Below are 13,510 nucleotides of genomic sequence, written 5' to 3' on the forward strand. Positions count from 1 at the left end.
ATGAGACCAAGATAAACTTATTTGGTTCAGATGGTGTCAAGCGTGTGTGGCAGCAACCAGGCAAGGAGTACAAAGACAAGTGTGTCTTGCCTACAGTCAAGCATTGTGGTGGGAGTGTCATGGTCTGGGGCTGCATGAGTGCTGCCGGCACTGGGGAGCTACAGTTCATTGAGGGAACCATGAATGCCAACATGTACTGTGACATACTGAAGCAGAGCATGATCCCCTCCCTTCGGAGACTGGGCCGCAGGGCAGTATTCCAACAGGATAACGACCCCAAACACACCTCCAAGACGACCACTGCCTTGCTAAAGAATGTCTCCAGACCTAAACCCTATTGAGCATCTGTGGGGCATCCTCAAATGGAAGGTGGAGGAGCGCAAGGTCTCTAACATCCACCAGCTCTGTGATGTCGTCATGGAGGAGTGGAAGTGGACTCCAGTGGCAACCTGTGAAGCTCTGGTGAATTCCATGCCCAAAAGGGTTAAGGCAGTGCTGGAAAATAATGGTGGCCACACAAAATTTGACACTTTGGGCCCAATTTGGACAATTTGGACCAAATTTTCACTTAGGGGTGTACTCACTTTTGTGGCCAGCGGTTTAGACATTAATGGCTGTGTGTTGAGTTATTTTGAGGAGACAGCAAATTTACACTTTTATACAAGCTGTACACTCACTACTTTACATTGTAGCAAAGTGTCATTTCTTCAGTGTTGTCACATGAAAAGATATAATAAAATATTTACAAAAATGTGAGGGGTGTACTCACTTCTGTGAGATACTGTAAGCATTTACAGAGCAGGTAATGAGATCTGATCATTTAATAGGCAATCTATTGCAGACAGAGAGTCAGAACCAAATATGTATTGTGCACAAGTTTTATTAACTAAATCACGAACACGTAACTAAACTAACAAACACATAACATACACGCAGGTCACACACATACATAGGTAAAAATAAACAATGATAGAGTTGAACCGGAAGTGGGACAGGAAATGGAGCTATGGGAAAAAGTCAAAAACAATCTGGAACAGACCATCAGTTTTCTCAGTAATAAAGCATCTTTGCTAACAAAGTTGGCTCACAAATTAGTACTAAATCGCTGTTTAGTGTTCAAATGTACGATACTTGCAAAATGCCTTTAGGTTGAGGAGCATCGGATTTGCAGGCTGAGGAGAAATCCTTGATGATTCGGTCTGAAGTTGTAATCAATATCTTCTGTGTTGGATGAAGAAATATGAAACAACTTAAGCTGTTAATTTGACTCTTAGTGGGGAAAGAGTTCTTTCTCTCTCTCATAGATGAGCACATGGCTGGGTTGCAGGCCTAGGCCTACAGGCTGTGGCCTGCTGAGGCCACACAACCGGAGATTCCTTGAGTCCGTCCAAGAAGCAAGAGAGAGAGGCGGAGTTGTGCGTCTCCTCGTAAGTTCTGGGAGGAGCCACACCTCTTCGAGTGGACCTGATCAATGAGCAAAGCGGAATGTCTGTAGCGGGAACTTCCTTTGTGGGGGAGTTTATGGCTTTTGACTTTGAGCGTGATTAAACTGGCTGAGTTGTTTTGAAGAAACTATTAAAGATTCTTGTGATACTGATATGTTGCAGAGGTATCAATATATCCTATACACAATCATTTAAATCTTCAAAATACAAACTCGTAGACACCAAACTTGGTATAGGTTGGTTTACGTTAACCATTGGTTCTTATCATAAAATATGTATAAAACAGATATCATACACACAAGAGTTTGCAAGACAGTTATAATAATGTCATGGGATGCATGTTCATTTATAGATCGGTTCATCTATAAATTAATGCAGGAAAGTCTGTTTTGAGGACTATGTGTCTCTTTGTCTCTGCTCTTCCACGTGGCAACCCACATACTTCGGCACAATAAAACTTGTAACTGAGGCCCCTTGCACAGACTGGTCTTCTCGGGGGATGGGGGACAGACCCCAAAGTGAGTTTTAAACAATTATTTGTTAAATATAACAAATAAATGTGTCTGATTTGTCTCAGTCGTTACAACTGAAGCAACTTAAGTTTACTTAAGTGTGGAAAAATACGAAGAGCAAGCTGCCCGAGAAGTGGGTAAGGCACGCCAGATCTAGAAAGTCCCTTGTGTGGTCCTCGAGGGAGCGATCTCTTTGCTCCAGCAGGAGCAGGCAGACAGCAGGAGTAGACGATGTGTGACGCAGAAGGAATGCTAAAGAATTACTTTAATAAAAACAGACAATAACACAACTACCATACTTTAACATGAGACAATAAACAGAAGAAACAGAAGGCTTAAATACACAAGCTAAGACCATTAATGGAACAGGGAACAGGTGTGAACTAATCAGGAACCATGACAGCTAATGAATTAATGTGAACTCAGGCAAAACAGTGAGAGGGAAAACTAAACAGAACATGACTGTGACAACTAAGACATTATTGGAAGATATAGAGTGATATTTATATGCATTTTATGTAAGCAGTCTACAGATCTCATTGATTTACATTACAAGCTTTACACTTAGAATTTCATCTCACTTTTTGGCCATATAAATATCAACTGCACCAAATTACATATTTTTGCTTAGTTTGGGCCTTTGAATACTTTTTTTTTTTTTTTACATATTACATATATGTATTACATACATATTCTTCTACTGTATGTCATACTATGTGAGCCATAAAAGTAAAAGAATAATGTATCAAATATGATTCTCAACAAAAGCACATATGCAAACCTTTTAATTTATATATTTTGTCTAAAGGTTTAATAAACTTCCATTAAAAGAGAGAGATTTTTTTATTGTTATTATTTAATATGTGAGGCTCTACAGGGTTAATTGCCCACATTTTTTGGCATCGATATGCTGACAGTTTTAGAATTTGTTGCACAGAATATTCTTGAGAAAACATGACAAGCCTTTGGCAACAGAAGTGCTGTCTCTGCCATTCAATTGTGCTTGACACAAAAAAATAATCTCAAATAGCTGCAAAGCAATCCTTTCCGTGACCTATTTTGTAAATTTAACTTGAGCATTTTTGAGTAAGGTTTGGAAAATGAATAAAGTATTTTTTGTTGTTGTTGTTTCACTGTTTTCTGCATCTATTTATACTGTTACTGTATTGATTGTCACTTGGATTTAAGTTATTTGTCAGTTATTTGTCATTTGGTTATTAAAAGTTGGGGCCATCTATGTCGCCTGTAGGACGGGCCGGCCCTAGTTGCTTGGCAGTTCATAGACAGATTTTGTCAATCATAATAATAAATGTTCATTCATGTTGATTACTTACTTGTTGTGTGTACAGCAATGATGCTTCAGTTTGGTTTTTCCAACAGGTCCAGTACAGATGGGTCAGTCCATGCACTCTTCCCTTCACAGCTCTGAAATGGCTCATAAAATATCACTAATTATTAGCCAATATTAGCCAAATCTTTATAACCAGTATTCAAAAACAGTCACAGCTCATTTCTAAAATCTACAAACATAATTTTTTTTCATATGGTTGTACATTTTTCACAATCTAGCTCTAAATGTATCAGTACCGCGGCAATTCTTGAGTTTTAAGGATTTTGTGTAGCTTATATGAACTTGTTATTGTTGTTTCTGTTAGTATGAGTCTGTTTTATTTATCTTTTACTTAAAACCAATATAGTTATTACCTGTGTGAAAACTGTGTCTTTCTGTGTTGGGAAGCTTTCTGGTATTGTTGGTACACTCTGACCCAATGATGGAAAGTTCTAGATACTCCTCTGCCCTCTAGCCAGAGACTCACAGCCTCCCCCATCTGCCTCTGGGCTTTATGTTCTGGTGAAGAAAAAAGCATTTGGACACTTAAGCCACACTTACAAATGTGTAAATGTTATTGTATTAAATATAAAATATCAAACAAGAGCTGCAGGAACTTTTACTTTCTATATTAAGTCAGTTTCCCTGAAGTTCACACAGGTGTCATATCAGAGAAACCACTGGTGAAGTTCATCACATTAACATCTTCCACTAACGTTTAGCAACCACAAAGTGTCACAATACTTTTTTTCAGTGCGTCTTATTTAAATATTATCTTATCATCGTTTTATTATTTCAAATTTATCAAATGTTTTTTTTTTTTTTTTTTTTTTTTTTATTTAAAACAAATGTCACTTTGATATTGTGTTATCTAATGCAATGACATCTGGACCTATTTAAGTGTGGCATAAAGAGTTAGTTCACCCAAAAATGAAAATTCTATCATTAATTATAATTACCCTCGCAAAAAAACAACAACAACAAAAAAAACACTTTATTCAACAATATCTTCTCTTCCCTGTCAGTCTCTTTACGCAGTTGACGCAGTAAGCACAGTAGGGGTGGGAGAAAAAAAAAATCGATCCATTCTGAGAATTTCAGATTCGATTCTGAGCTTATAGTTTTTATTCAGATGCGCGATGACGCTGAGTGTGCTTTAGAAACACCCGGATTCTGCTTGCTTTCAATTCCTCACATGCATACACCACTCGAACCTTCCGTAAAATAATCTTTCATAAAATTCGGAAAGGTTGAAGCAAATGACAACGACATTCGCGGGCTTCATTGCACAGGTTGAGCTGTGAGAGACGCGCGCTTTGTTTGATGTTGCTGTGCGCGGTCTCGACCGTCGGTATTATCCTTACAATTGCTCTACGAAGGTATGTCGTTTGGAATGCAATAGACTTATATATTTAAAATATGAAACTCACGTACAGAAGGCTGCTTTCAATTTCAAATACTGACGCGTTGTTTGTGAAGAGTGCTCGCGCATGCGGCTGTAATGTAAACACAGCCAGTTTTGTCTTAAGGGATTAAATGGACAGGACAAACCGCATTACTTATTATATCTCAAAAGAGATCCGTGCGTGAATGTAGGGGTGTAAGAAAATATCGATACACGTGAATATCGCGATGTTTGGCAATACTGTATCGATTCTCAAAAATACTGTATCGATATTTATATATTTATTTATTTACATCCAAGATTATACACAGACTGTATAAAACCCAACCGCTAGATGGCAGTGTTATCTCAGAGCGTAAACTAGGGGTGTTCGATTCCAGGTTTTTTGGAGTCGACTCCGACTCCCGACTCCCACTGTAGGAGTCGATGGAATCGACTCCTCGACTCCATTTACTTTACATCAAAACAGGGTCATAAATAAGGGAAGATGGCAGTCCTTACAGACTTAATTAGTTTATCTTTCCCCAACGCGAAGTCTTAAAATACCCTCATTAAAACAACACACGTTTAGCGAGACTGTCCAAATTAGTCCAATTTAGCGATGACTTGATGAGTATCAATGTTGCTACCTAGCTAATTGCAGATACCTAATTTTACAGAGAGAAAAGTCACGAAACACATCTGTGGTCGAATGTTATCAGAATTAAATAAACGAGAAAGAAGGGAATGAATTCATCTCATTAATGGTCGGGTGATGGCGCTCAGCACATCATTGTCTTAAAAGTGCTTGGACAGGAGAGTTAAAGATAATAAAATCAATACAATACATACAAAAATGCATACAATAATGTACACTTATTGATGTGTTTATTGTTGATGTGAGTTGTTTTATTATGTATGGTTAGTTTAATGATTATGAACACGGTTAACCATAGAAAATCAAATCTATATAAATTTATTGCATTATAAGCTACCATCAATACTAAGCTGGCACGGGGATATGTATAATTACAAACTAAAGTCACTATGACTGTTATCTATTTCTAAAGTAAGCTAACGTTACATGTAGGATAAATGTATGTGACAAAGTTTCTGCGACAGCTCTCTAACGCGATTCGTCAGTGTCCGAATTCCTCGCTTCATTTCGTTCACTCCTTATTTTATATAGGCTATGGAGACAGGTCGGGCCAAGATGGCGACTGAGTAACATGCATGTGCCGAAGCTCTGCATTCAACTTTAGTTAACAGAAGATTTAATATGTAAAAGTACACAAAATAACAACTTCTTTATTGATTTGAGCAAGTCGTTATTCGTTCTTTCGTTTTTCTAACTTTTCAACGAGCTTGATGGATGTAGATAAACCTACTCGTGGTGCCATGCACTCGTACGCCAGGAAATCTCTGGATGCTGCGTTCAAAGTCAATGACGCTTCAAATGCCTCGGGACTTAAAGTTCCCTTACCTGAAACTCCTAAACCGCCTTCCAAAAAATCAAAAATGGGTGACAGAGCGGCATCGGATAATCAGACGGTTTCCAATTCGCATCTGATGGAAGTTTTGCAGAGAGTTGAAAATATGCAAACGGAAACTCTGAATCGTATGCAAACTCTGGAGGCAACGGTTAAAGACAATACAAGTTCGCTAAACAGCGTGACTGAGACGCTTGAGTTTATGAGCAATCAAGTTGAAGAGGTATCAAGCAAGGTAAATGCATTACACAGCCGGGTGGAAACACTCGAAAAGGAGAACAGTGTGCTACGTGACAAAAGCGAGGAACTAGACGCTTACAAAAGGAGGTGGAATCTGCGAGTGGCCGGTATTCCGGAGCAGAGAGGAGAAGATGTCCGGAAAATCCTAATCGACTTATTCGGCAAAGTGTCTCCGGAGATTGCAGACCAGTTTGTTTACACACTTGATGTCGCCCATAGACTGGGCCCGCGCTCTGAAGGAGCGCACTCGAGCCGTCGCATCATCGTACAGTTTCTGTCACGCAACGTCCGAGATAAAATCTGGAGGGATGCCAGAACCGCGGCCATTCTCAAAGAAAGGAAGATCCGAATTTTTGAAGATTTAACCCAAAGCACCAAAAACGCCAGGAACAAACTTTGGCCACTTGTCGAACGAGCGCGAAAGGAAGGGAAGAGAGCAGGCTTCAGAGGCCCCTTCGCATATATTGACGGTAAAAGAATTTCTGCAAGTGATCAGAAAGGCTGATTGATTTCGGTGCACCAGTCGACCTCTGGTACTCACGGGTAGGCACGAACTGCTACGGGTTTTTTTTTTTTTTTTTTTTTTTCCCTCAGACATGATGGATAGACTTTGATTTAGTGTTCTTGATCTTTTTTCACATGATAGATCTTTTTATAATTTTATTTTTATTTTGGGACTAATGTATTAATGACAACGATCATAATGGAATATTTCCATTTAAAGGCGTTTTCAGCCGACCATATGCTCGTTCTGAAGAAGTATCTACAAAACTAAATGTCTAATAGAGGAACGAAAGTGTTAATAAACAGACAAAAATATAAAAAGGAAGATAAGCGAGAAAGACTTGTACTCATGCCTTTACTATTGTCCTTTTGTATTGCAGAGTCAGGCGATCTGTTGCTTTTTTTTCATATTATTCTAGAGAAGTTTCTTCTGTTCTAATTGATATCCTGTTCTGTACCTTGTTCGTTAGGTATTAGATACTCTTGTTTTCTTTTATGTCTTTGTCTCTATTTTCTTTAAATGCCAGGGGTTTGAAAAACAATGTCAAAAGGAAGGCTTTATTTTTGTTTTCTAAGAGGCACAAAGTAGATTTCTGTTTTTTTTCAGGAAAGTCACTCTACATCTAAAGATACCAAATTTTGGAGGTCACAGTGGGGCAATGAAATTTGGTTATCGCATGGGTCAGAACATTCTGCTGGAGTAGGGATAATGAGGTATAATTTTAATGGTAATATTCTAGAGACCAGTATTGATCCTTCAGGACACTTCTTACTAATGATAACTGTCATCAATCATTTTATTTTGATTATTGTCAACATCTATGGATACAACTCTGTTGCAGAAAACTGTGATTTCTTTAACACGCTAGATCAAAAACTCTCATATGCATTAGGAAAATATCCTACTGCCTTTCTGATTTTAGGAGGTGATTTTAACATAACAATGAATAATATGCTAGATAGGTACCCTCCAAGGAAAGCAGTTTCTCCAAATTCAAATCTTGTAGCATTTATGGATAAATTTGACTTAGTTGACATCTGGAGAGAAATGTATCCGGATGTAATACAGTACACCTGGAGTAACAAAGACCATTCAAGGCAATCAAGAATTGATTATTGGTTGATTTCTAAAACATTAAGTAGTAATAATATCTCTATTAATATTAGCAATAGTCCACTGACTGATCACAATGCTATTTATATGGTAGTTAATTTATCGCTATTAGCAATTCCTACCTCCAAACCGTTGCTCTGGAAATTAAATAACTCCCTTCTTAAATATGAAAAGGTCAAGCAACAGATTATTGAACTAATCCAAATTTACTGGGAAAGGGCTAAATCACAAAATAATTATGGACGTAATTGGGAGCTTTTAAAGTATGAATTAGGCAAATTTTTAAGAAAATTTGGAAGTGATATAGCAAAGCAAAAAAGATTAATAGAGGATGAAGTTCTTTCACAACTTTCTGCTTTATCATTTAAGGAACCATTGACGGACATTCAAAGTATTGAATATTCCAAACTACAAAATAAATTAGATGACATGTATAGATCCAAAGCTAAAGGAGCCTATGTTAGATCAAGAAAAAAATGGCTGGAAGAAGGAGAGCAGAATTCAGCCTATTTTTTTAGGTTGGAAAGATCCAACGCTGTGAACGCTTCTATTGATCGTCTCCGTACAAATGATAAAGTTCTCGATAATCCTAAGGACATAGCTTCTTTTTGCTCCAAATTCTATTGTAACTTATATACATCAAGATATTGTGATAATTCTGCCAAATCCTTTTTTGAATCTATTAATCAAAATAAAGTTATTTCTCTAGAGGACAAAGAAGCTTGTGATAACGATATATCCCTATTAGAAATTCTACAGGCTATTAAGAGTCTAAAAAATAATAAAAGTCCTGGCTGTGATGGTTTAACCTCTGAGTTATACAAGATGTTTGCCGATAACTTATCCCCTTTTTTACTAAAAGTATTTGAAGAAAGTTTTGATTTAGAAGTACTTCCACCTACATTGACACAAGGAGTTATCACCTTAATACCCAAACCCAATAAAGATAAAGAATGTCTAGAAAATTGGAGACCAATTACCCTCTTAAATAACGATTACAAAATTTTAGCCCTGATTTTAGCAAAAAGAATTAAAGATGTCCTTAACTGTATTATTGATGAATCACAATCAGGTTTTATGGAAAAACGTCACATTACAAATAATATAAGATTAGTCCTAGATATCTTAGATTACGAAGATCTCATCCTTAACGACAGTTACATGCTTTTCTTAGACTTCTACAAAGCCTTTGATTCACTCGAGCATAACTTCATATTTCAAGCTCTTGCCAAATTTGGGTTTGGAGATTCATTTTGCAAAGCCATCAGGACATTGTATAGAAATAATAATAGTGTTATTAAATTAAAATTTGGAACCTCACCTAGATTCAGTTTGTCACGCGGCGTAAGACAAGGCTGTCCTATATCTCCATATTTATTCTTGCTCGCCTCTCAATTTTTAGCTCTGCATATTTTCAGTAGTAATTTACAAGGTATAACAATTGACGATAGAAAAATTATTATTAGCCAGCTGGCTGATGACACCACTTTGTTCTTGAATGATGCCTCTCAAATTCCTTTAGCTTTAAGATTGATTGATTTCTTTTCCAGAGCTTCAGGTCTCTATTTAAATATTAACAAATGTGAGTTGATGTCTGTTAAAAGACGTAATGCTCCCTCCATATGCAATATTCCTGTAAAAGATCAAGTTACATACTTAGGAATTGTAATTAATAAAGACCAAAAAATAAGATGTAAACTCAATTTCGATCCTCTAATAATGAAAACCCAAAAGAAACTAAATTCTTGGTTGCAGAGAGACGTGTCGACAAAAGGAAGAATTTTACTCTCTAAAGCCGAAGGCTTGTCGAGACTAACATATGCAGCTCTTTCCTTGGAGGTGAACAAAGGAACATTAAAAAAGGTTGATAGCATGTTAAACAATTTTGTTTGGAAAAATAAAACCCATTTTATTAGAAAATCAGTATTGATGAATCCACTAAAACAAGGGGGGTTGGATTTTTTAGATTTCACTACTTTAAACAACACTTTTAAGATTAATTGGCTTAAAAATTTCCTTAATAACCCCTCCTCACTTTGGAATATTATCCCTAACTATATTTTCTCTAAAGTTGGTGGCCTGAATTTTCTCCTTCTTTGTAACTATAATATTACAAAGATCCCTGTCAAACTTTCTAATTTCCATAAACAGATGCTCTTGGCTTGGTCCCTGATATACAAACACAACTTCTCTCCACACAGATATTACTTATGGAACAATAAGGACATTCTCTACAAAAATAAGTCACTTTTCTTTGACAACTGGTTCAAAAATAACCTCCTGTTAGTTGGACAGCTTTTTAATTCACAGGGCAGACTTTATAACTATTCAGATTTTTTACAGAAATATAAAATTCCTATAACTACTAGTGAATACGCTATTGTTTTCAATGCTATTCCTTCTGGTGTGTCTTTTCTGTTGCAAGGTTCTACATTTCCATGGCCATGTACTCACTCTTTGAACCTAGCTGACACAATGATCGGAAATGTGTGCTTTTCTGTAGAGCAACATAAAAATAATTCTAAAATCAGAGCTCTCTTCCAGAGAGAGTTAATGACAATTCCTTATATAATACCATATTGGAATAATATTGTAGAGAATTTACCGTGGGAGAAGGTGTGGTCCTTGTCGCATAAGTATCTGCTTACTAATAAAGTAAAAGAAATAACATTTAAATTAATGCACAAATGTTACCCGACCAAAGCCTTTATTAAGAAATATAAGTCAGATATTGAAGTGAATTGTTCTTTTTGTCACTCTGCTGAGGAAGATTTCATTCACTTGTTTTGGCAATGTACCCACACAGAGAAATTTTGGTCAGATGTGTTATTATTTATCCAATCATACTTTATAAGTGACTTTTCTTTCTGTTTTAAAGATGTTTTCTTTGGATTGTTCGACTACTCTAAAGAGAATATAGGGAAATATTACATAATTAATTTGTGTTTCCTATTGGCTAAATTTCACATACATAAACAAAAATTTACTGGCTCTAAACCTCTCTTTTCTCTATTCAGAGATGATCTAGACAGGTATATCGAAACTATCCAATGCTCTATTAATCCCAAAGCTATGAAAACTGTTTCTCTTTATTCATCCTTTTTGTCCTCTTAAGGTTCACATAGCCTATATTGCATTGTTGTTGTTTTATTACCCTGGCAACTTATCTGTGTTTATGTATTTCTTTTTTTTTTTTTTTTTTTTTTTTTTTTTTTTTTTTACATGTATCTGTTTTGATTTAATGCTCTGATGTTTTGTATTGTTTAATTAAAAAAAAAAAAAAAAAAAAAATATATATATATATAGGCTATGGATTCGAGAATCAGTAAACAAGTGAGTGGTTTCGGACACAACAGAGTCGACACCGAGAGTCGATTCCTGTGCTGGAGTCGACCCCGACTCTGGGGCTATTCAGAGTCGAGGAATCGACTCTTTTGGAGTCGACTCCCCATCACTAGCGTAAACTGACGCGGAGCCGGAGAAGCGCAAGGTGAAGGTGCGTGCATCGCTAGTGTTAGCATTAGCAAACCCAGCTCACAAGACGATAGAATTATTCCGCTCCCGCGGTATACAGAGCTGAAGTGTGGACTCATTTTGGCTTCAGCTATAAAGAAGCCACTAAGGAAATCGACAAGAGTCATTTTGTTTGCCAAATAGGCCATGTTATAATCCAAAACTCGGGAAACGCATTGAATCTGAGAGCTCACTTAATATCCCGACGTCATCCGCGTTGCTGGGAAGTGTTTCGATAGAATATGTAATATGTACTGCACGTTTTCCTCTCAGTAACAAAATAAACACACAACAAAATTGACAGCGGTGGCAGCAGAAAGAAAGCATCTGATCATAGTGATGTGGATATGGTTGCACCAGCTCTGCAGTTCAGTACTTTAAATAGCACTTTATACAATAGACTGCTTTAAAGCAAACAGCTCTACAGTATTAAATATAAAACAAACAGTCATTCAGTCATGAAATGGACTATGCACTTTCTGTTGTTAAATAGTTTAGAAATTAAAAACTGCTATACTGCGAACCTTTAAAACATACACATAAAGAATCCTGCAGTCACTTTACTATTTTCCCTTTACTTAGATTGTACAAAATAGTGATTGATTAGTGATATAAATGCAAATGATACTGTATTGATTAAATAAAATAAAGTTGCTAGTCAGGTTTTATGCATATGGTTGTGTTCTTTATGACCGTTTTTTTCTCAAATTAGATCTTTATAAAAAAAAATAAAAAAAATATCGCAATATATCGCCTTTCTTACAATATCGCAATATATCACAATATATTGTATCGTAACCCCTGTATCGTGATACGTATTGTATCGCCAGATTCTTGGCAATACACAGCCCTAATAAGAACCAGACAGGTCCTCTGCACAGACCCTATAAGCCAGGTTCAGCTTCATACCGGCATGATGAATCTGATCTTCAAGCAAAAGGAACTGGGTGAATATTTGAATGCTACCTGTCCTAATCTGAATTCTGACTTGTAATACACCCTGAATCAAAATCACACCATGTTCATTCGTTGGCCAGAGGAAAAGTGGCCCCCAGACTGAGCTTGGTTTCTCCCAAGGTTTTTTCTCCATTCTGTCACCTGATGGAGTTTGGGTTCCTTGCCACTGTCTCCTCTGGCTTGCTTAGTTGGGGACACTTAATATTCAACAGTACTATTGATCTGACTGTACTGACGCTGTGGTATGAGAATTAAACTGAGCTGGACGATGACATCATTTTTTTGCAGAACTGCTTTTTAGAATTTAATTAACAAATTTAATAATAGACACTTTTCACAATTCCGGGTTTCTCAGAAGCAGAAGTCGTCATAGTTGGGTAAAATTCTATAGCGGTGAATGAGAGCATACATTAAATATATTTTTTTGTGATTCCATTTGCTCAAATAACAAAAGAAAAACTCCACAATAGTGTTTTCACAACTTTCAAAAACAGAAAAACAAAATGGAGAGCGATTGATAGCAGCAGTCAGAAGAGAGAAAGATGTCATTTTTACCGTCACTCCCATAGCCACTGTATTATAAACACCCTCACAGCTGTGTTAGTTTTTTGTAATTTGATGCAAAGGTAATATAATACTAAGTATAGTGTTATAAATGTACATACGTTTTTTTTTAAATGAAAATATAAAAAACTTTGCAGGATTTATGATATTGATGACCGTTAAAATGCGTCATCACAGTCTGTGAAAAGGGTCTATTGATTTGATTATCTTTACTACGAAACTGAATCAACACTGAACTGAGTTCAGCTTAACAGCAGCCGAAATGCATAATTTTCCTATTATCACTGTAAAACTGCTTTGAAACAATCTGTATTGTATAAAGAACTATATAATAAAGGTGGCTTGACTTGACTATATTGTAGTTCACATTATATTTGCATGAGGTATAGCAATTGAATAAGCAAACAGCTTCATAGATAATTCCTATATTATTTAATAGTATCCGCAAGGCAGAGGT

The 13,510-nt window shown here is 36.5% G+C and overlaps 1 protein-coding gene across 21 annotated transcripts in view; it reads right to left on the bottom strand.

The window, feature by feature from the left end:
* The window catches only part of LOC127518043 (uncharacterized), a 44,999-nt gene that overhangs the window by 4,605 nt on the left and 26,884 nt on the right, over positions 1 to 13,510 (bottom strand). For 9 of the 21 annotated variants that reach the window (XR_007931434.1, XM_051904348.1, XM_051904351.1 and 6 more), the window contains 2 exons: positions 3,662 to 3,806; positions 3,292 to 3,391 (listed from right to left, as the gene is read on the bottom strand). Coding sequence is in view for 13 of the 21 variants with exons in the window: in XM_051904348.1 (XP_051760308.1) it covers positions 3,292 to 3,391; positions 3,662 to 3,806 (245 nt within the window). In the remaining 8 variants the exon portion in view is untranslated. Of the gene's footprint in view, positions 1 to 864; positions 2,221 to 3,291; positions 3,392 to 3,661; positions 3,807 to 13,510 lie in introns of those variants that run through there. The other 12 variants (XR_007931435.1, XR_007931437.1, XR_007931436.1 and 9 more) reach the window with 5 other exon arrangements.

This window comes from Ctenopharyngodon idella, chromosome 8, assembly GCF_019924925.1.
Source record: "Ctenopharyngodon idella isolate HZGC_01 chromosome 8, HZGC01, whole genome shotgun sequence".
Classification (NCBI taxonomy): Eukaryota; Metazoa; Chordata; class Actinopteri; order Cypriniformes; family Xenocyprididae; genus Ctenopharyngodon; species Ctenopharyngodon idella.